The 23326-nt window shown below is 27.6% G+C and overlaps 4 protein-coding genes across 12 annotated transcripts; all 4 read right to left on the bottom strand.

Annotated features, from left to right (window-relative positions):
• Nucleotides 1-2044: 2044 nt before the first annotated feature.
• On the bottom strand, nucleotides 2045-6414 carry LOC100740815 (cullin-4B). 3 transcript variants are annotated; one of them, XM_003485762.4, is made up of 11 exons: nucleotides 5916-6414; nucleotides 4741-5104; nucleotides 4471-4659; nucleotides 4238-4384; nucleotides 3982-4168; nucleotides 3720-3912; nucleotides 3338-3639; nucleotides 3001-3231; nucleotides 2616-2894; nucleotides 2382-2534; nucleotides 2045-2306 (listed from the first exon to the last, which is right to left on the bottom strand). In XM_003485762.4, exons 1-11 carry the CDS (start codon nucleotides 6217-6219, stop codon nucleotides 2211-2213), a joined length of 2445 nt encoding a protein of 814 aa, XP_003485810.1. In that variant the 5' UTR covers nucleotides 6220-6414; the 3' UTR covers nucleotides 2045-2210. The 3 variants fall into 3 exon arrangements, with proteins under 3 accessions (XP_003485810.1, XP_024228363.1, XP_024228364.1); XM_024372595.2 differs by having other exon boundaries at nucleotides 5476-6058; XM_024372596.2 differs by having other exon boundaries at nucleotides 5663-6058.
• Nucleotides 6415-7126: 712 nt separating this feature from the next.
• Nucleotides 7127-8946, bottom strand: LOC100740694 (adenylate kinase). The gene is made up of 4 exons (XM_003485761.4): nucleotides 8640-8946; nucleotides 8319-8555; nucleotides 7995-8162; nucleotides 7127-7913 (listed from the first exon to the last, which is right to left on the bottom strand). Exons 1-4 carry the CDS (start codon nucleotides 8754-8756, stop codon nucleotides 7677-7679), a joined length of 759 nt encoding a protein of 252 aa, XP_003485809.1. The 5' UTR covers nucleotides 8757-8946; the 3' UTR covers nucleotides 7127-7676.
• Nucleotides 8947-11845: 2899 nt separating this feature from the next.
• LOC100740486 (guanine nucleotide exchange factor DBS) lies at nucleotides 11846-23215 on the bottom strand. 7 transcript variants are annotated; one of them, XM_033324905.1, is made up of 18 exons: nucleotides 21868-22296; nucleotides 21420-21772; nucleotides 17300-17395; nucleotides 17102-17216; nucleotides 16931-17021; nucleotides 16613-16843; nucleotides 16292-16551; nucleotides 15974-16208; nucleotides 15415-15450; nucleotides 14756-14950; nucleotides 14516-14692; nucleotides 14265-14450; nucleotides 13861-14196; nucleotides 13439-13756; nucleotides 13165-13362; nucleotides 12876-13084; nucleotides 12605-12803; nucleotides 11846-12516 (listed from the first exon to the last, which is right to left on the bottom strand). In XM_033324905.1, exons 2-18 carry the CDS (start codon nucleotides 21490-21492, stop codon nucleotides 12289-12291), a joined length of 3183 nt encoding a protein of 1060 aa, XP_033180796.1. In that variant the 5' UTR covers nucleotides 21493-21772; nucleotides 21868-22296; the 3' UTR covers nucleotides 11846-12288. The 7 variants fall into 7 exon arrangements, with proteins under 7 accessions (XP_033180796.1, XP_033180795.1, XP_033180797.1 ...); XM_033324904.1 differs by lacking the exons at nucleotides 21420-21772; nucleotides 21868-22296 and adding an exon at nucleotides 22796-23215; XM_033324906.1 differs by lacking the exon at nucleotides 21868-22296 and having other exon boundaries at nucleotides 21420-21850.
• On the bottom strand, nucleotides 18790-20903 carry LOC112214107. Its single transcript, XM_024372547.2, has 3 exons — nucleotides 20588-20903; nucleotides 19989-20193; nucleotides 18790-19806 (listed from the first exon to the last, which is right to left on the bottom strand). The coding sequence occupies exons 2-3, from the start codon at nucleotides 20142-20144 to the stop codon at nucleotides 18796-18798; spliced, it is 1167 nt and encodes a 388-aa protein (XP_024228315.1). The 5' UTR covers nucleotides 20145-20193; nucleotides 20588-20903; the 3' UTR covers nucleotides 18790-18795.
• Nucleotides 23216-23326: the final 111 nt, after the last annotated feature.

Here is a 23326-nt window from a genome sequence, read left to right as displayed (position 1 = left end):
ACAGAGGAAACGCAGTATAAGGTAGCTTATAAGAACATTCAATATTTATACAATTTATTGTTTAATATTGTTCAATTTCAAAACAATCGTTGACAATTTTGCTTTAAATAGTAAAAAAAGCCTTTTAGGATATTGTTAAAAAATATTGAATAAAATAAGAAAATTCTAGTATAACAATAATAATTTTTTTTCTCTGTTTCTTAAAATGACTTCTGGTATGAGTTTACCATGTACTGCGTTTGAGATGATTTTAATTTATATTAAAACTCTCCATCAGGACTTCCATTAAAATTAGCTAAAGATTCATTAACATTCTTTTTCATGTTTATACAAAATTCCATTAATAAGCTATTTCGTAATTACATCGACGTAAAACGACTGAACAAGCCACTGGATGATTCAAATCTTATTGATAGTATTAATAATATTTCTTCTTCAATCGATCTCTACATTACGAAATTCTGTTTACTTTTTTTCTGGAAGTGTTTTCTTATATAATTCATGGAATATAATTAGATATTTGTATTCACAAAAAAGCACTGGACCTTTTTTTTTACAATAATCTGTCTTCGTTTTCAGATTACACTAAAAGAGACAGTAAGAAATTCTGTATTCGATTTAATATATGTATAGTTACAGTAATTTCATTTATATTTTATCTTCCTAGAAATTTTATTTTGCACAGCATTTACATGAATTATAAATTATTTCTTTAACAAGCATTTGTGAAATAACCTTGTAATACAGAGTTACTAAAGAATAATAATAATTAATTTACATAACAATGAAGCTTATATTGAAAATCATATGAGTTATTAGGAGGACAGCATATATTTTTAAGTTTTTTGATACTCTTCATAGAGCATAGTTATAAAGTACAACACAGCATAGTATTAAAATATGTAAATTTTAAATAAAATTAAGAAATCGCATGTTTTTAATTAATTTGAACATCATACTATGTGTAAAGCAAGTTGGCAACTAGTCATAAATAATTTGTATCACATTAATTTTCAACTTTTATATAAAGATAGGAAACACATACATTTTTATAAACTTGTATTTTTATCAAGCTACACTTAACTCAAAAGATATGTAAAAAGTAATTAACTATCATATTATTGTATTCTTGTCGAAATAGTTATCATAATTTTATGGTGAAAATTGTAAAGTTAGTGGCAGAGCATTTATTATTTTATAATAATATGAAACACTTTTTACTGCTTCCTTTTTATATTATTCAAAACAGGAAAAATTATCTATTGGTACAGAAAATTGTATTTAAAAATATCAATTCTAGTAATATGCACTTTATAAATAAAATATGTACTATGCTTGCAGAGTATTTCATATTATTATCAAATTTTTATTATAAATTTACACATACATATTGCTTTACTATTGTTTTGACAAAAATGGACATCATTTGTACAAATTATGCATTTTCCCCTTATTTATAAACTCTGTATTATAAGGTAATGTACAAAAATTTGTTATAGAAATTCATAATATTATGTTCTTAATAAGATTTCTTCAAACATTTTGGCGTTCATTTTTTCAATATGCACATACTGTAGTGTTTTATGTCTTTCTTTTCGACATTTCTAAAATTCTATAATGAAGTATTTTTTATTCAATACACGAACCTTTATTTTATAATGTATTTCCCACTTGTTTAAAATTATTTCAATGACCAGTACGTTCGACATTCCACAGTACATAATATCTTTCATTTGCTATAAATTACGCATTTTTATTCACTTTCGATCATCGTATTTTTAATTCTTAGAATATTCTTATTATGTTATTTTCTTAAATCCGTATGCTGTTAAAAATTGTTCTGCATATAAAACGGTTGATATATTTTTTAAATGCTGTATCAGTTAAGATATTTTGCACATGGTCCTTTTTTAGCGAAATCCAGAAACAAAAGAAGAATAACAATGGTAAAGCACTAGTTGAAAGAGGATCTTAATTGTCCAGTATTCATTACGCACTATAAAACCAAATTAATAGAGTCCACTCTAAATTTTTTTATCAACTGACCACATGATGCAACATTGTACCAACATTCAATCAGTTTTAAGTTTTCCATTTTTTCCTTATTTAATATGTCACATTCACAATAGGCAAACACCAAAACAAATTGGTTTTTTGCTATGAAACACAGTGACCACCCAGCCTAAAATGACTTTGGCATTTGGTTCAGGTTATGCAACGTAATTGTACTCGTTTGCATTATCTTTATCTCGTTCCATGTAATCCCTATCTATGAGAGATTCAATTCTTTTCTTCAAATCTGCAGGCTGAAAATAATTTCCACACATAATTAAACATACACAGATATTTAGAATATATCATTTTATGAGTTAATGACATACCTTTACAGGAAACTTGAGCTGATTGTACAGTTCACTAATCAACAGATTGTGCGAAAGTGTTTTTCTCATTTTCATAATTCTAACAATAGCTGCATCTATCTGATATTGTCTATCTTGATAGACTCTTTCCTCTGTAGCTTTTTGTTCCTCGTTCTGAAGAAGGATAAATAAGTAAGCAATATATTGTTGAAATTTACATTACACGAAAAAAGTAATTAAAGAACCATTCTATACCGTTTCTTTCATTTGTATTTGATTTATTTTAATCCTGAATAATTTATTTGTAAAGTCTGCGTTAAAAACAAATCTATCATTATCTGCAACGTCTCTTCCTCTTGGATTTTTTTGTAACACTCTGGCTTTGCCACAAGCTAAGGATTGTAGAGTTCTCCTAAGTTCACCATCTTCTATATTTGTTGCTGCTTTTATATCTTCCAAAGACAAGTTATCAGCATCATTAAATAAGATTAACACCAATGCTTGAAACAAAGAAACTTGGAGTTCCTTATTACCCTGTTTTGACATTTAAGCAAAATGTTTTTATGGAATATATATTATTTAATATATACTATTTAATGTAACTATGTAATAAACATTTATTACAATACATAAACAATACCTGATTAAACCAAGCTTTTAATACACAATGCCCCAAAGTAGGTTGCCATTGTAATTTTCTACCGCTATGTTTTCCCAAATAGAATTTATTAAATACATCTTGATACTGAACCATTTCTGGGGGTAATGTTACTTCCATTACAGGATATGTTGGCCAATAACCCATTGTAAGTATTGAAACAGTTAAATCCAAATTACTAGCAGATAATTCGCTTTGCAAATTTCCTGCATACTAATCCACAGTATAAAATTGTACAATTAATTAATAAATACGTAATACATACTCAATATGAATTTTAAGTTGACAATATATAATTGAATATAAATATAATACTTACCTGTTTAAAAGCAATATTAATATCTTTACTAAGTTCCATATCTTTAAACATCCCTTCCAATTTACTGGTAAAGCCACCACCACATTCTTGTTTCAATTTAGATAACATGGATTTTTCAGCATCAACAGAAGCTGATTTACCAACTAACAAACGTTTGGCCAAATCTTTTTTATAGAATGCCTCGAATACATCTTTTCCATGTATAAATCTGAACAATACCATGATTTTATCTAATAATCTTTCTAATTCTTCTTCTGTCGCTTCTTTATTACCCGCCCTTAACTTGCAATCAACAAATTTCGCTGTAGGTACAGAGATAAATTAATTAACGATAGATAACACAAACAATAAATACTATTGTTTCATTAAGGAGGCTATATACCTATTAATTCAGCAGGTTTGTTCGCACGTTGATTAATAAAGGCTTCAAAAGCTTCTTTTAAACTATTTGCAAATTTTTCATTCTTATGAAAACATGTATTAACTATATTGTCCATTTTATCTTTGAAATCTAAGAGTTCCTGAACCATAGTTTTATCTTTCTCTGGATCTATAACTATGGTTTTACCTTTTTTCTGTGAACAAAAACAAAAAGTGTATCTACTCAATTTTCATAGAGTAACATTTAAAAATTCGTAAAATACCTTAATATAAGAATTAAAATTTAGACAAAGTTCTACAAGGCCGTTTTTCACTCGACTATATAAATTATAAAGTAAAGATAAATCATTAATTCTATTTTCATCCAGCAAACCACTTAATCCTTTTTGTAAAATGCTAGTAATATGTTCAGATAATAACTGCTTTTCCACTGTGTGTATCAAAGACCACCTATAACAAATGAATAATGACATCATAGTTACAATATCAAATATCAATATATTAAAAGTAAATACTTACTTTGTAGATGCATCGAGGTAATGTAACAAACGTTCGTTTTCTTCTTGAAGCCGTTTGTCTACGTGTGCTAAGTACTCAGGAACATCGTGTTCATTCATCAGTCGTTGACCTTCAGCAGCATATAGTCTTTCAGTAGCAACCAAAAATCTATAAAAATCAAAATATAACCAATAATGAAAAATATAGCGTACATATTATTTCAATTTGTGTTGATATTAAACAGAAATTCATACTTAGTTTCAAAGGCATCTTGGTAGATTTGTAGATCTGATAGCATTCTTAATAAAGACTTAAGAAGTGTTCTATCCACTGTATCACCTTGACGCTCTTTTTCAATAAGCATAAGTAATCCTTCCACTGTACGTGTTTGAACTAAGTTATTCAGAACAATATACACTCTAAACAAATGTAAACCCATATCCCTAAAACAACAGAAATATTAGGTAATGTGCATAAAGAATGTTTCTAATCATTTTTAATATTCAAAAAGTTTGTAAACATACCAAATAGATAAAATACTTGGATTTTGTAATACATATGTTCTATCCAAATATAGAAAAATACTTCTAATCATAATCATTTGTCTGCAATGTGATTGCCAACATTCATTCATTTTTTTTAAGAATATATGCCTGTCCATTGATTCTGCTAAAAACTGTTCTATATTTGCTTGTACATGAGCTTCTGTTAACCTTGTTAACTTTGTATATAATGTAGATGCCATCTTATGATTACACATATTTTCAACTGCCTGATAAAGCTCTTCTAATGAATAACGAATACTTTTGCTGGTCTGGATTGCAATTACAGCTTCTTGCAACTTCTCCCATGTTTGCTCTTGGTAATTTTCAGGCAATTTTGGTTTATCTACAATGTACAAATAAAATGTACAATTTTTAATGTATCTTTATATACAAATATTGTTCTTAAAAATGTTGTTATATATACAATGTATATAAATAATTTATATACATATATACATTACTAATATACAATAATTCATATATATATAATTTTCTTTGATAAAATTTAATGAAATTCTGTAATAAAATTAACATGTATGTTACAAATCTTATATCCAGTTAATCACACATATAGTGAAATTAATACAGTACAAATGTTTAATTATTAATTTAATATATTTTTATAAATATCACACACTGATCTTCCTTAGAAATAATTTATTTTAAAGGAAGAAAAAATAAAAAAGCCGAGAAATAAAATAAGATTATAATTACATTCTGATATTTCACTACTTTGTCATTGTTCAAATATTCTGTTCATAATTGTTTCTAATTAGTCATCTACAATAATCTATAAAATTAAAGACGCAAATGTATGAGATGATATTTTTAATTAATTACACAACCATTGGTAATCTGAAACTTCTAGTAAAAGCATAAAAAAACAAATAACGCGCCTTACAAACGTTTATCCATTTCGGATTTTCATGATGTCAAGTTAGGTTATGTCAGTTTAGTTTTATTAATCGCATTTATGACTAATTTGGTCTCGGCTACGTAACGTGGGCTGAAAGAGTGTCACAAAAGTACTAATGTCGTATTAAAAATAATGTCGCAATTCACGAAGGCATATTGCCAACCATAAATTACACCACGAATCTTCACGAATGGTAGCAGCTGATTTTGAGGTTAGGATGTCCCATGGTCTTGCTTACTTTTGAAGTTTTTGATGACGAGCTTTCTAGCTGTACCAGGTTTCGCGCTTGCCAAACTTGGTGAAATCTTGTTGACGCCGTTTGGATTCCCAACGGTTAAAGCCGAGAAATTGGCCCTTTTTTGAGTATCAGTTGTGGTTGCAGCCGTATCCGTCATGTTTTCAATCTCGTTGATCTCCGTGACCGCAACGGCGGACAGCTTGCTGCGTTTTGCAGCACCAAAGTTTAACACCGCTGCGTGATCAGCGGCCGTCCTCTTCACCTGTGCTGTGGCTAGAACCTGAGTCCCCCCGAGCCTAGACATATGCGTGCATCACTCGGCCACCGGCCCTCAGCACACGGAAAACACAGTTTTCCACTGAGAAACTGAAAGAATTCTCCCTCTCCGTTCTACCTCTTTATCCCTCTGTTCGACAAGCGGAAAAACTTATTTATCCCGTCCCAAACCCTGCTTCTGACGAAACTCACGAACAATTGGCAATCTGTGCACATGCGCGATACATTTACGCGGCGCTCTCCATTCGCTTACCGCGCATTTTTAACCGTTACAATTTCCTTTATACTTTTTCATATACATTTTATTGCATAAAGTTACATTTTACATTTTTTTCGAAAGAAATCACATCAAATACTTCAGTATATTAGAAATTTTATTCTATATTCAGATATACATTCATTTCTTAAGGTGGGAATAGTGTACTAATATATATTTGAGTTACTTTGAATTATATGGAAAATAGGCTTTCAAAATATACATTGCATCTGATTTTATAGCCATCTTGGAAAGTTATCCATATCTAATTGTAAGAATACATAGGCGTCTTTATGTTTCCAGTGTATTAATAATGTATTTTAAAATTTGTTACTTTCTGTTCATATATTTTTTTATTTAAATAAAATGCCTCTACTTAAAATATATAAAAACATTTGTGCGTACAAAATTTATACGCATAATTATATATATATATATATATATATATATATATAAATGACACATTTCGTTAAAACTGTTCAATATTTTAAAATGCAGTGTTTTTTTATCATTCATGTTAAAAAATCATGTTCTTATTAAAATCTTACATAAGAAATCACATTGAAGTAAATTTCTTTAAAAATTTTGTGTTATTTATATTTACATCACTTATATTTAAATATCTTAATTATTGGATAGATCTTTTCTCTTGTACTAAAAAAAGTTCCAAAACATAATCTTCGATTATAAAAAGTCTAAGGAATGATATACATATTTTATGCAGAGAATGTTACAAGTCTTACGAAATGTATGTCTCAAAGAAATACAGTAAAAAGAAATGAAAATATACTCTATAACAGTATTTAAGTAAGTAAATCATGTCTTCCATTATATATACATACGTTATTCTCTTATGCACTTAAATGGTTTTACATATCAAAGTATTATATCAAACTTGTTCTATTTTAAAAATGTGTGCATTTGACTTATTAGCTTGTAATAGTTCTTTTTAAAACATATACATTATTTGCAATTTAACCAATGCAGTATGCACTTTTATTTTCTCTTCTTTTGTTTAATGTTTCATTTAATGTACTCTATATTAGTTGTTCAAAAACTACACACTGTACTGACTATAAGTAGCGTAAATTATTTTTAAATGGGAAATCATATACCTAGATTACTAACTTCAGTTAAAAGTCATTTTTATACTAAAGCTTTTTTCAATTAACTACATATTGCCCTTAGTTTACAAGAGAAAAACGAGGTATATTTCTTTATTCAACATTTTAAAAGAGCCAACTGAAGAAACCTTTTTTTTTCTCTTCTTTAGTTGTTTTTAGGAAAATGTGGTCAATGTCTTTAAAAACGTTTTTAGGAGATTGAGCTGCATTAACATAATAATGAACCCCTTGTAAAGTATAATAATCAATCAAAGGTTGAGTTTGTGTATGATATGTTGCTAATCGTTTCTTCAGTGTTTCTGCATTATCATCAGATCTTTTAATTAATGGCTCTCCAGTAATCTATTAACAAAATATTGTTTAATATATTTTTTAATTTCATATGTAAGTTGTAATTTAATAAAAATAATTATTATTAGTTACATCATCTTTCATATGTTCTTTAGGAGGAGAAAATTCTTCATGGTACGATCTGCCACTTGCAGGATGTATTAAACGACCTGTGATTCTCTTTATCAACAAATTATCATCAATTCCAAATTCTACCACAGCATCTAACTTGGTTTGTCTCTTCTTTAACATTTCATCAAGCTGTTGTAATAGAAAAGAAATGAATTTTAATAAAAAATATCAAAATCTTACCTCAATGTCATTTCAAGGTTATCGATAATCTTCTCAAGTTGAACAAAAACAAATTGTTATTAACTTCAGTCCATTAAGATATCACTATGAAGATATCAAGCTTACTTTTTCAGCTTGTGGTACACTTCTAGGAAAACCATCCAACAAAAAACCACGTTTACATTCAGGTTTATCTAGATTACTATCAATCATATTAACTACAAGATCATCACTGACTAATTTACCATCATCTATTACTTTTTTAATTTCTGTTCCAATAGCGGATCCAGAATTAATTTCTGCTCGAAGCATGTCACCTGTAGATAGATGACATACACAGTATCGTTCTTTCAATAGCGGTGCCTAAAATACAATCAGTATTCGATTAAATAATTAAATGTTTTAAAACTATTACATCCAAATTTGCGTAAAAAGAATTAATTTCACCTGTGTACCCTTACCGCAACCAGGTGGTCCTAATAAAACTGCATTAATTCCTCTACTCGGTACATCTTTTGAAACTTCTGAAATTTCCTTTGGCACTGCTTCTGCACGCGGAGCCATTTTTTTGTTAGCGCTAACTTTTTTAGTAAAATTGTCAGAAATTTATGAAAACGATTATATTAAAGATTACTATCAAGAATATAAATCACTGTTATACACAACGTGTCCAACAAATATGCACCATAAATTCCTCTGATTCTTCCAAAAGAATGTAGCGCAATGATTTGTACTATGTATATACATACAACACTTACCTCATCTATCGTTCTAAATTCAAATTAATATCGATTTAAATCAAATTAAATCGATTGTACAAATTTAAATTTAAATTTCGATTTCAAACATTCTAAAATTAATTTTAATCGTGTTCATTAACGGATAGAGAGTCTTAATAATCCCTACAACATTTACTAAAGAATATGAATCTGAAAAAATATAAGATAGCATTTTATACACATAGCCATATTCAAAGTATGTATATTTATACATTTCTATCGTAAAATTAGAAAATAAAGCTATAGGTTTAATAAACTTAAGTATAGACTTACGTGGATAAATTATTTTTGGAATTCATGTTGGAATTCATGGAATTATGTTTTTATCTTATTATATTATTTTAATAAACACACAGACAATACATTAAACAAAATACAATATTAAATACACTAGTTTTAACCTAGTCTCGAATTTTAAATACTTATTACAAACTATGACTTTTATGGCTGTTAATTTAAACATAATAACAGCATCATTATTATTACAATTAATATTGATTGAACTAATATTAATTGATCAGAACTTCATTGTTTCAACAAAAAACTGTTACCTAAATTCTTTTTTACTAAAATTTTTGTATGGCAAGCTTATTCTTCAATGCTTAATTATATTATACATTGATGAAATATTAATAATTAAGTTAATCTCGCGTAAAAATAAATTATATTAAAATTACCTGAAAGGAACAACAAAAAGAACCCTTTATTAAAAACTTATGGACAATATTTCAATCAGGATTGATATTTCTTTTTTGAATTAAATTAGATCTCAATTTTGTAAACAAAACTAACATCTCTAATAATATTCCTAATAATTATAGCCTATTTCTATTAATATATTGTATAGAATAAACATTTTCCTTTCTGCAAAATCATCCAGTTTTCTTTTCTAAAAAAAAATACAATAATAACATTGCTTTATTTGTTTCAAAAATTATTATTACATCCACATGCATTCATAATAGAACCATTCCACATTCCACATATAATTATTGTCTATGTATTAATGTAATATTACTACAAAAATTCTGATAACCTAAATATTTGTTTGTTTTCTTATATTAAGTACATATTGGAACACAAAAATCCAATAAAAAAACATACAAAAAATTAAAATTTGGTTATTTTTTGCAAGCAGAATAATTAATCAGATTTAAAATCATTTCCGTAACTATTTACCACATTCAAATTTTATTATCACAATGTTGCTATATCTGAATACACATAAAATCTTACGTTTTTTTAAAATGCAAAAGAAGTAAATCAAAGGTTAAATATCAAATAAAATAATTTACTTGATGAATTATTGAATCCTATAACTAGTTAATATTAGGACGGCGTAAAGGTGGGTGAGAATGATAAATAATAAACTAAAAATTAATAGTTAACGATTATAAATTAATAATGTTTTCATTGCCTTGCTATCCCAAGAAAAGATGCACAATTTTCTTTGGTCTAAAATCAACATTTTCTATTAATAAAACATTAACAATGTAGCTATTAATCTTATTTCCAAATTATTTAAATATCATATTTATTATGATATCCATATATTATAACACGAATTTATTTCAATAATAGCCATACTACTAAAATAAATTATTTGTACTCAATATATATATATCTATATATCTTATAATCACAATAGAATTTTGTTATATATAAATAACATATAAATTATAGTTAATTAACATTTTCCAAGCAATGTAAATCATGATCCCAATCATAAAAAGAATGTAATAATTGCACATTTAACTATAAAAGAAAGATATTAATTCATAACAATTTCTTATTTAGTTCTTCTATATCCATATAAATTTTCAGTACAAATTATATTATACCTATTCCATTATCATTAAATATTTAAGAAATTGATGAATTATCAATCCTGCAAAAATTGGAATTGCTTTTTTACTGGAATATTCTTCTAAAGTTTATTACAGTATTATATTATATATTGCACAATGCTTGGTGTTAATTTTCATGCTCTTGAGAACTTGTGTATATATTACTTAATAATCTATAATCGTTCATTTCTTTTTCATTAAATATTTTAAATAAGATATTTTTTACGTACTAAAATAGTACTAATATCAAGCTGTTTGGTCACAAAGACTTATTAACAGTATATTCTCTATTTTACCTATATTAATGTTTCAACAAAGTACTTCTGCTAAATTCTTATAATTCAATCGCAGAAGCATTAAATAAATACTCGTACACTCGTTATAATTTTAAAGACTTCATAATCACTTTTGAATAATTTGCAAATATTCTAAATTCGTTTTTTAGTTTCGAAAACTATGTTCTATTAAATTATTTGTAAAAATAAATAAACTATATCAATGATAATATAATACTATTATAATAAATATGTAAATAATAATTTTATTACATAATTTTACTGAAAAATATTTTATAAATATAACACAGATATATTTGATTTCTTTTTGTAACTGTACACAAGCTTTGTTATTTAAAAAATGTTACGAGCGTTGCTAATAGATTACAAAAAATAAAAATATTCCAAATCTAATATGAACTTTGGAATATTTGCATATAGTTAAATATTATACAGGTCACAAGTATAGATAAATTTCATAAATTGTAATTTTATATAACTTTTATGGAAGTAGTAACTATGTGATTGAAATGATTGCATTTCATTGTAGTTATTTTCTTTGCAATATTAGAAAATGCAAAGTTGAATACAAATCCGTATAATTTACTTTACTATAACTGTATGTATATGTAAATATGCATATGTGCGTGCATAAATTTTTTAATCCGCTATCCAAATACGTTTTATACAATTCTATAAATATTATTCTTTTTGTAAGAATAAATCTAGTTAATATTATTTTTCTGTAGTAAATGCAAATTTTATTTGCTTGCGTAAAGCGCTTCCACCAACAAATTCTTTCGTAATATACTTTATGTAGTAAAAAAGTTTATGCATTTTTTCATTCCCTGGTTTCTCGTTATTTATACCTTTTTATGAAGGATTAACTAATTAGGTTAATATCTTAGATTCTCCTCATCTAATTTTCCATTTCAAAAGTTATATATGTGGCTCTAATTATTCACAGATTAATCATATAGATCAAGCATATATTGCTATATCATACGGTCTGAAATAAGTTTCGTTATATTGTATGTATATTATGCAAAATTTCTGAATTCTTGTCTATATCTTTGTATGCATTATAAAATCTGCCAATATATGATTGTTAATTTTACACTTCAACAAGTGATATTCTTTGAATACATGCATGAATCTAACACACTAGGAAAATCTAGTGTGTTAGACGCCTGTTTCATATAGTTTCTTGGCTGTTAACTGATTGTGAGCTACGTGAACTCTTCCGATTCATTGGTTCCAAGTAAGCTGCTGGTGCCCACCCTTCTATTCCAGTACTTATTAATTTTACAAACCACCAACCAGCACATCCGACTTTAAGAAGCTCTAGATTGTCTCCCTCGCGCATTGTAACTTCTGATTGACCAACTGCACAATAATCAGCTAATGCTACATATCTTCCACCCTAATTGAATACAAAATTGATAGCACATTAGCTTTCTAATTATTTAAGCATCTAACTATTTAATTACACTATTTGAAATGAAACTTACAGGAGCAGGACCAGGATTTTCACTGAAAGCATCTTCATCATCAGTATTACTGTTTTCTGAACTCCATGCAATATCATCTTCAGTTGACTGTGAAATATCTGTAATATGCGATATAACACTGCTACCATCAACTGAAAGAGTTCTTAACGATCCTGAAACACTGCCTTGAGCTTCCCATGAAATCGTCTGCCGCAAAGGTCTACAAATATTTTGTGCAAAATTATTATAATCATTAAAGTTTTTAATGTGTCCTATAAATAATAATATATACTTGTGATTGGTTTTTCCAAGAGCAGAATTTTGTTTCCCTTTAAGCTCAGCCAATTGAGACATTAAAACGCCTTTAATTTGACGGACCCAAGACTGTTTGACGTCAACTGTAGATGCTTGTATAGTATGCACTTCAGCTCGACCTTGTAGCCAAATTTCGAAACGTCTGGCATCACCTTTTACCGATTCTGTTAATCCAATTTGTGACATCTATAAAAAATAAGATTATGCTCTTTAGATATAATATAAATAAAGTGAATAAAAAATATGAAATAGATATTAAAAATTACCTTTAGATATCTTTTGAAATGGTATGTAGCTTTATTATGAGCTTGTGGTTTACTATGTTTACAAAATATAAATGCCTTTTCGTATAAGAATATATGTCGCTGTGATGGTTTTAACCTGAGAAGCCGTTCTCGTTTACTGCTACTCCATACACTGAAAGAACCTTGCAATAAGAGTTCACCTTGTGCATTTAGATCGCCCTAAAAGGGATACGCATTTTTAGTATTACATTATTGAATGGCATAAACAATTACTTTTAAATAATATTATGCCTACACCAAATCCAGTAATTGCAGTCTGATGCATGCTGTCATTAACGCATTTTAATACAACAAGCATACAATCTAATGCTTCTTGTAATTCAGTACAACACGATGGTTCGTCGCTATATTTTAAAAGATCTTTCAACAACAATTGGTATTTTGTTATACGTTGAACAGGCTTTAGAAGGTATGCAGCAAGGTGTAATTTGTGACCAAGCTTTTGTTGACAAGCTGCAAGAAACTGTGGTTCATTTTGTATCTGTTCTCGTAATTTTTCAGATCTCGGAATGTTTTGACAATAATAACTATATAATCTGAAGAACATCTCGCGCTAAAAAGATAAATGCATATTAAAAAATTAAATATCATATTAAAAAATATGTATGTTAATATTGTATTAATTGATTAAAATTGCATATATGTATAGATATTTACCCTTTGTACAAAACATAACGCGACAAGTTCGGTATTTGAAATACAATTTTCTAAATCTTTTAAAAATGTTTCTCCATGAAAAATGTATATATCTTCTAAGTTTCCAAATAAAATATCTCCTTTGCCGACTAATGCTGCTGGTACTAAATGAGCCATTGCTTCATTTATTAATTCCATTTTGTATCCTTTAATTATAGTACCTAACTCAGCAACATAAATTCTTTCAGTTTCAACTAATTCCGCTAAAACATGTCCACGCTTTAAACGTAAAGCTTCTGTGTCTTTAGATTCACTTTCTGGAGATGAAGATTCCCCTTCTATAGGACTCATCTCCATCTAAAGAAATATAATCAAGAAATAAAAAAAATTGAAAATATGTCAAATTAAGTAAAATAAGAATTTACCTTCGGCATAGTGTTAGCTTTTTTAAGAATTCTTCCAGGTTTAACAATTTGAGGCAGTGATTGCAATGGTTTAACTGGTTCAGGTGTTACAGTTTGAACTGGTCTTGCTGGTTTAATTAATTGCTGTTTTAGTGTCATTATTCTTTTATCACACATCAAAGACACATCTTCTATTCTTTGCAAAACCTAATAATTTATTTTATAAGCACAATAATTTTATAAATATAATTTTATTTACGTAATATACATACTTGAGTAATAAGAGCCTTAGTTTCAGGCATTACAGAGTCTTGAAAAATACATCTGGGATGGTGAAATTCTTCAGCAGCTTCTATTAATTCTTGTAATTCTTGAAGTGCTTGATCAGGTGGAGTCGTATTGTTTTGCGAGGCAAGTAATTCTATACCACGTGTACACCATGTGTTTGCCTATTATGTATATATATTTAGAAATAGACATCGTTTCAGATAATTTTAAATATAAACAATTACCTTATCTATACGTTCCATGAGTTCCCTACATTTAGTTAACATATGTAATCGTCTTTCTAATCTTTGACTTAGAATAGTACAAATCCTCTGTAGTTCCACGCACTTTGGTTCTACAACATCTGTAGGACATTGATGCCTCCCAGATAATAGTTGTTGACCAGCAGATATCACCTCCTCTGCTCGTTCTATATCTCCCTATAAATGTATGTAATTTTATTCATGTTTAAAAATATGAAAATAACATTAATAAGAAAACTACAAACAGTCATCAAATGTTTTCATCAATTGTCACTGTTTTGTCTAGAAAAAGTATTAAAAAAAAAAGTACTATCTTACGTGCAGTGTAAAGTGAGAAATAATAATGACATTCATTCTCAAAGTCCATCATGCCAGTATAAGGCATGAATTAAATCCCTATTTTTTTTCGTTTTTGATAAGTAATTTTTAAGCTTTAAATGTGCGTGAGTATGCAGTTGACATAACTAAACGTTTGATAGGGATTTAATTCACAAACCCATAAATTGTTATACTTAATAATTATTTTATTGTATTTCAAGATACAGTAAATAGAATTAAAAAATTGAAATAATTATTATCGTCGTATTTAAATATGTAAATCTATCACAAAATATATGTATTTTGTTGAGTGGATTGCTTACCAAGACCCAAATCCACATGGTATGCAACAAATAGGACTATCGACAAAATGAGGAAAGCGATGCAAAATAACATTTGTGCATGATGTGCATTATATGTATGTGTATCTACATATAAATATTATTCAAACCAGAATTTTTATTAAAATTTTTTAACAATTTTGTAGTGGATATTAATTTATATACATATCTCAATTTTTAAATATCTAAAATAAATGTATTAAAATAAATGCTTTATAATACTGGTTCGAATATTATACCTTGCTGCCTTAAGTGCATTGTGAACATTCTCAAACTTAAAATATTGATATTAATATTAATATTTGTTTTTCTTTCATCATATAATTTTATTAGTTATATAGAGTTGAAAGTGATATAAACAATTATTTTATATAGAAGTATTTTTAAATATTATTGACCCAGATTTGTAAATATATTTATTTAGACAGATTAGCTCTATTTTATTGCTTGTGTACTTTTGTTGTTTTGCATAGATTAGAATATATGTTTGTTTAATATGTAATAAAAATGCATGTATATATGTATAAATAAAGGTACATACTCTACATATTCTTTGAAATGCTGATGTGTCACAAACTAACTGCTCAACCCTTGCTTGAGTTTCTCCTACTTCTGTCATTTCTTCTATAGTTTTTAGATGTTGATCTAATATTGCTTGTAACTCTCTAAAGTCAGCTTCAAATTGTCTTAATGCTAAGCAGTGTCTCAAACGAGAACTATGATGTGTCCAAAACAGGTCAAAAGTGCGTTCTGTTTCTTCTAACTGAACAAGCAATCTAAAAACAAATAATAACTTTTAATTCTTGTTCTCAATAAAGAAAAATTGTTGTAATTAGTGTTGAACTAAATTATCTTCTACCTTTCTATTGCTGCAACATTTCCTAATCTATCAGCTGTTCCCTTGCCAGTTAATTGTCTTACACTATCCAATAGTGCTTCACCATGTCTTGCAGCACTAAGAATTTCTTCTTTTAATTCATTGTATTCTACTTGTTGTTGAGATAGTAAAGATGTAGTTGCAACTGTATTATTAGGAAATTCAATTTCGGCTAAACGCCGAGTGAAAGAATCCAATGCGAGAGATACGTCTTGAGTCATTGATGAAAATTTTTCTAAACTCTAAAAAATTTTTAATATAGAGAAGTAGTTATTTTTATATTATTTTTATTATTCTACTTACAATTCTATTTTGTATCCAAGTGTGATGACAATATGGCAAGGTACCACCCAGTTGTTCAGTTAACTGATCTTTATCTATAAGTTCATGAAGTTCAGCAACATTTGCTAAAAATATAACTCTAAATTTGAAATCTTCTCTAAATAGCTTGTTTGATACTTCTGAAATAGCTTTTTGTAAAAATCCAGCTGGACGCAGAACATATGCTACATGAACTAAACCAGGAAAAAAGCCCTAAAATATAAGATAATTACTAACAGAACTATCAAAACTTTTCCTTATATTATCATTGTATGTTTTATTATATATATATATGCTCACAGAGATCTTTAATAACACAGTTTTCACAGAGTTCCACTTATCATTTCTTCTATCAATAATTAAGTGGAATCCAAGATCTGCTTCTTGTAATCTAAAAATTATCAGATATTTTAAATGATTTTTCCAACATGTAACTGTACATATTAATAACACTGAAAGTTGAAATCTCACGTTGGCACAGAAGTAAGATACAGCATGAGACGTTGGTAATCCAAGTCAGATAAATTATGAAAATTACCATTATCTGGAAAAGTAATTATAGGACATCCTTCTCGAGTTTTTCCTCCTATATATGTGGAACGTGTTATTTTAAAAATGCAATGATTAAATAATATATTCTTCAACAATATTAATCAAATATTATCTTACCTGCTATAATAGCATACTGTGATTGAAGAAGGTCTGCAACATCTCGGATTGCCAAATCTCCATTTTCAATCTCACCTGTCATGCTCTCTACATCTTCTAAAAAATGTAAAATCAAGTGAATTACATATTTTAAAATGTAAATATATACAATATATGTAATATTAAATAATGTTATGACTGATTGAATAATACTATGAATCAAAGTACTTATATTTCCATTTTATAATATATAAATATTTATACATCATTACAACACATATATCTCATGATGTATTTACATAATATTGAACATACAATATAATTACACAATAAATTTGTAAATAAATTGTATTAATAATTTTTAATAAAAATAACTTCAACTACATAGCTCTATAGTTATTTAAAATAAGTATTTAGTAAAATTATATACAATTGTATTGATAATCACTTATGCAATATTTGCTATATGTCAAAGTGAGATCTCAGAGTGCACTTATATGACCTTGCTGATTCCAACTAAATGAAGTAGTTTCCTGCTGTATCTACAATATTTCAGCTATAACTGTAAAGGAAGAGGCTCTCAAACTATAAATTGACATTATTATAATTATGAAGATATATATACTTCTATAAAAAAACAAATCTTTCTAGAATAAAAAATATGTTAATATAATTATGATTAAGTATAGCATTATTATCATTAATAAATTATTAATAATAAATATTGTAAAATAAATATATACATAGAACACAGTTTGTTATGAATTAAATTTTCGTGTTATTATTTTAAATAGCAAAGTTTAACATTTACTTGTACAGTTTCCCCTTTTTGCAATTTTTTAAAATGTCTAATTTTAATATACTGTTTTCAAATTTTATATAATATTAATGTTAATATAATAAAATGTTAATATTTTCTTAAAGTGATTACTGATTTTCTACCCTTTTGATTTATATATTAGAATTCAGCCCTGATAGGACATACTTACGATAACTACATTTTTGTATTACTCTTATTTGTAATATGTGATTGTTCCACAACTATGCAGATAGGGTATAATAAGAAAAAAACCATAAATTGAAAAAATACAAATTATTTATTATCTAAAATATTATATATATGTGTATAATTATATATATATAATTATATTAATTATATATACATACTTGGTTTACAGATTATAAATCAATATGACACAACCACACATCAAATCATGATTCTTCCCTTTGTTTGTTTAAATAAAATAAATATTTAATAACTAATGAGCGGATTTTTATGAATTAATAAAAAGACCGTTAATGTATTATTTCTTGAACACTCAATCTACCTCAGGCATATTTTTTAATTATAATAATATAAGCATATGAAGAAAATATACCTGTTTTATTGGGTAATTTATACAGTCATTTTATAAAATTTTATTTTATTTCATATGTATATTTTCAAATATATTATCTTTTTAATTGTATTTAGATATTAAATGTAAGAGACATTTTATTTTTTAACATCATCTATTTTAGACAGGTAATGCTGATTTATTGACTAGAAGTCCACTTGTAGTTATCTGATAACTCACGCCATCTTGTAGTTTGCTAATTGGTGTTAAAAAATAAGTATCACTTTGTCCTGTTTGGCTAGCAATTAATAAAGGTAATATGGCATTGCCTTCTGTTATCAGATCTGCTGATTTGGATGTTCCATCATCAATTGTATCTTTTTTCTCCAAGTCAGTTTTACTACATCCTTGATTCTGTATATTCTGATTCCTGATCATGAATTCTAACTTAGAAAATTTTACTTGTGGGAATTGAACTTTCATAAATCTTCTAAATGTTGAATACCCCATTATTTTTATATCAGGAGACATTTTTCTACAATACTGTATATATGAATTGTACACTACTTTGCGTGTAATGTTTGATGGAAGATGTAATTGTGCATTTTTTGCAACTTTCGTCTTTTGTTTTGTTTCTTGCAATTCAATAAAATTTTTTAAGAATTCTGTAGCAATTTTATAAATATCTAAGGAAAACGTATTGTGAGGAATTTTTCCATGATTTCCATGAACTCGTGGGGTAACACCATGGGTCATTAAGTGTTTCCTAATTCGTTTTATTTGATAATGTGTACAGTTTTCTAGGTATAAAAAAGCATCCAAACATACTCTTCTACCCTGATATACATATTGTGCACGTAATCTACGTCGCTCTGTATGTCGTACCGTTTCATATGGATTGGTCAAACAGGCCATGGTAACACCCATTAAATACATATCATGTTCAGCCTTTGTTAATTCTGCAATATTCAATCTATGACGATATACTGTTTCAGGATTTAAACCTTTAAAGCACTGATCATCCTGACATTCACATCCTCTTTTAAATCTTTGTAGCACTTGAGTTAGACTATCTTCTAACTTTGTAGATTCATAATTTGATTCTCCTTCATTTTTATGTTTCTTCACTTTCATTTTTGTTACGTTTTTCTTTGGCTTGAAGGTACTACTTGTTGCATCCATATGTATTTTCTGTAATATAAAAGTTTTTTTATATATTATAGAAAATGTTGTTAATAGATTATTAATAGATAACTTCATGTCTTAACATTATACTGGTATAAAATTAAAAGATATAACGATTAATTGATATTGATATATACTACCATAAAAATATTCTTTTTTATATCATTTTAACACAGATGTTTACTTACCTTTTCTCTTATTTGTGTATATGTCAACTCATCATTAACCATACATTGACAAGTGGATACTTCTACCTTTTGATTTTTATTACGTAAAGTATCTTGCAATGTTACAATATCTGGTTGCATTTCAATCTCATTTTTTTCACATAAATTAGTATCCATATTCCACTTAATATTATACAATGAAGTATCTTTTAACTCTTTATATGTTCTGGTAAACAGTAATATTTCAATGATAAAATTATACAAACAAAAATAAAAAAAAATCGATGATATAAATCAAGTATTGTCTGTTTAAAAAATACTTTACAATAAAAATTTCGAATAGAAAGATTCTAAACAAGTGATCAGCTGATTAATGTTAGTTATATGTTTGTGTCAATTATAAAATTTGTTTAAATTTATTTAGCAAAAAATAAGTCAGAAATTATAAAGTAAATGATAAAGGAAATTATAACGAATAACATAAATGACGAAACAAAGAAACGAATTTATTATTTTGATTTTTATTTAGAAAACTACATCCGACATTGACAAGGTTGAGAATCACTACACATAATGGCTTTCCATCTTTATGGGTATGTGGCAAGTCAAATTTTACTTACCTTTTTTTAATTTGACCTCGCGATTATTTTCACAGTCAATTATAAATATCTTTGAAAAAATACCACATTTGAAATGTATGCTGTCACGGCATAATTTTTTCGCAAATTTTAATAATACCGGGTAACATTATAAAGCACTACGTTTAATGATATGGCGAATCTAGTTCTTAATATATCGTGGAGGGGATAACAGTGCTAGTCCCGTATAAATGGAACAATTTCCATGTTATATTCGTATAAATTGCTAAAGTTGTCAAAATAATTTCAAATAATCAACATTTGTTTAAATTCTTTTTAACTTTGATGAACAAAGAAAAATCTATAATTCTGCTAATTTGTTTAATAAATAGTTATGTCATATATTATTTAAAAAACATTGTTCCAAATTTACTTAAATTTGGATTCGATTTTCATAAGAATCATTAAGTCACGATATATTTAAATATACATATTCAAATAATGAAAAAAGAAATTTTAAAACGTATTACGTATATACATATACATATGTAAGAACATATTCATATATTCATTGTAATATGAATTTGAGATATGAAATTGACAATCATAGCAAGTTGTCCATTAAATTGTATTAGAAATTTATAATTATAATATTGATTTTGTGTTTATGTAATATGACTATCACTAACATGTAAACAAATCGGGTTGTCTCATAAATCAATAATCTGTTTATAGTTCGAATAAAATTATAAAAGGAAAATATAATTATCGCGCAGATCGTTTGTACTTCGAATTTTTGGAATATTTCTTTTAGTGACATTTTTATGTATTAAATTAATTTAGGAAGTAGTAGAATAAAGTGTCTGATCCAAACCTGCACATTTCGTCGAGCAGTGTTGATGACAGGGGCAGTTGCAGCCGTGTGTTGACTTTCGTCGAAGAATCATACTGTGCTTTTTTATTTCACTAAATAATCGTTTTTTACGTGTTACAAAATATCACGCGATATTATCGATAAAATCAACACTTCACGCAACAATTTGATTTATCGTCAATATTACAAGTCTACTCTATTACTGATATATATGAAATATTCTAATTTGTTCGTGTGCATTAATTTGATGGAATTTCATTATAGTCGATTTTTATTTTCCGCTCGGATATTATAGTCTATATTTCCAATTAGTCTTACGCACTCAATGCCTCGAAATAACTGCAACGCGATCACTTTATCCAAGAATAAAATGAATTAATTAGTAAATCTGTTAATAATATATAATATATTGATGTAAAAATTCTAATTATAAAATAAAGATGATTACATTGATTCGGTGCTTTTAAAACTTTATTGAATGCATCTCGCAACTTGTAATCCTGCAGTTTTATGACTTTTCACCATAAAACACCTACAACGGACGACGACCTCTATCGTAACCTAACAGAGTATGCGACGCCATAATGTTCCACAGTAGAAGTAAAGACAAGACGAAACAACCAATCACGAAAGACTCGATTCCTAAAGTGGGGTAACAGCACGTGACTTGCAGCATGTCAGTCAAAAGTGTCCGATTAAACGTGGATTACGCTAAAATTCTATATAATTCTACTATGTTATTACTTTATCATTGATTTGAAAACAGACTGGATTATAAAAGGGTCGCGTGATAGATTTTTAACATATCTTTTCAATTGCAGCATTTATGTTATAAGAAATAAATAATATGAATGCGTATGTATGCAATAATTCCTTCATTGTACGATATAATCCTAATGAAAGTTTTGACGTATAATAATTAAACCAAATAACGTATAAAACGTCTGCTCTTTAAATATACTATAATTTTTAATTTATATCATGCAAGATAAGTAAATAAGAATGATTATCCACCATTAAAAAAAAAGTTTATACATTTAACGCATTTATGACAAAAATTAAAACAATACATAATATACTAAACTTAAGATAAGACTTACTACGCAAACTTACAATTATAATATAATTTAACAAAAGACAATAAGGAAACTATGAAACATTAAGTTTAAATGTATTCAAACTAACAATATTATTAGAAAGCGAATGTATCAAAATATGCAAGGAACGCCCAAAAAATCAATCGAAAACAGTGCAGAATTGAAAGTAAGTGCATGCGGTGGAGGAAGTAACAGAAAGAGTAGTGGAGAATAACTAAAATTTGAACCTGACAAGACAATAAATTATACTGAAATTATACAAAATTCTCGAAAACTTACCAGCTTCCAAGATTTCGAGATCCAGGTTTCCACTTCGACTATGACTGATACTACTGCTACAAGCATTATAACTGGACCTATGAGACTCTTCCATTGCGCGGGAGGCACTGCGTTTGAACTGTTCCAAAAAACTGTCTATTTGATTTTCGATGCTGGTCGGCGAGCTGGCCATCTTTTTGCGCGCCACTCCTCAGTGAACGTCAACGTGCTGGAGATGGGAATGGAAGTTGATCTCATGGGTGCGCGGTTTTTCAACCGCGACGATAAATTCGGTCTAAGGTGTTCGAGCTACATTTTACGGTGTCAAACTATCTACACCATTAGATTAGAAGAATTAGAACGCACAAGCGAACAAATCGCTAGAATTTTGTCGACTGTTGTATCTCCTCCCGCTACACGAAGCATGTTTGTTTGTCGTCGAGAAACGCCCGGAACTGAAACGACGCATCGCTTACTGCAATGTTTTCGCGATAGGTGTCGCGAATGGTTGTGAAATTCGCGCATATGAACGTACTAATACAAAAGAGGTAT

Source organism: Bombus impatiens, unplaced genomic scaffold (genome assembly GCF_000188095.3).
Source record: "Bombus impatiens unplaced genomic scaffold, BIMP_2.2 scf_0080, whole genome shotgun sequence".
NCBI classification, from domain to species: Eukaryota; Metazoa; Arthropoda; class Insecta; order Hymenoptera; family Apidae; genus Bombus; species Bombus impatiens.
Note: the sequence above shows the minus strand (reverse complement) of the source record. Positions and strands in the feature narration are given on the sequence as shown.

What these genes read in the sequence shown, in the direction of transcription:
- LOC112214107 (XM_024372547.2), bottom strand. Translation starts at nt 20,144, where the DNA reads ATGGATACTAATTTATGTGAAAAAAATGAGATTGAAATGCAACCAGAT. An exon ending in ATACACAAATAAGAGAAAAG is followed by an intron (nt 19,807 to 19,988) that starts GTAAGTAAACAT and finishes TTTATATTACAG; the next exon opens with AAAATACATATGGATGCAAC.
- LOC100740486 (XM_024372546.2), bottom strand. Translation starts at nt 22,967, where the DNA reads ATGGCCAGCTCGCCGACCAGCATCGAAAATCAAATAGACAGTTTTTTG. An exon ending in TATCTTACTTCTGTGCCAAC is followed by an intron (nt 17,022 to 17,101) that starts GTGAGATTTCAA and finishes GATAATTTTTAG; the next exon opens with ATTACAAGAAGCAGATCTTG. An exon ending in TCATGGAACGTATAGATAAG is followed by an intron (nt 14,693 to 14,755) that starts GTAATTGTTTAT and finishes TATACATAATAG; the next exon opens with GCAAACACATGGTGTACACG.
- LOC100740694 (XM_003485761.4), bottom strand. Translation starts at nt 8,756, where the DNA reads ATGGCTCCGCGTGCAGAAGCAGTGCCAAAGGAAATTTCAGAAGTTTCA. An exon ending in GTGTACCACAAGCTGAAAAA is followed by an intron (nt 8,163 to 8,318) that starts GTAAGCTTGATA and finishes CTATTACAACAG; the next exon opens with CTTGATGAAATGTTAAAGAA. An exon ending in AAGAACATATGAAAGATGAT is followed by an intron (nt 7,914 to 7,994) that starts GTAACTAATAAT and finishes TTTTGTTAATAG; the next exon opens with ATTACTGGAGAGCCATTAAT.
- LOC100740815 (XM_003485762.4), bottom strand. Translation starts at nt 6,219, where the DNA reads ATGTCTAGGCTCGGGGGGACTCAGGTTCTAGCCACAGCACAGGTGAAG. An exon ending in CCAAGTATTTTATCTATTTG is followed by an intron (nt 4,660 to 4,740) that starts GTATGTTTACAA and finishes CTGTTGTTTTAG; the next exon opens with GGATATGGGTTTACATTTGT. An exon ending in ATTTTAATTCTTATATTAAG is followed by an intron (nt 3,913 to 3,981) that starts GTATTTTACGAA and finishes TTTTGTTCACAG; the next exon opens with AAAAAAGGTAAAACCATAGT.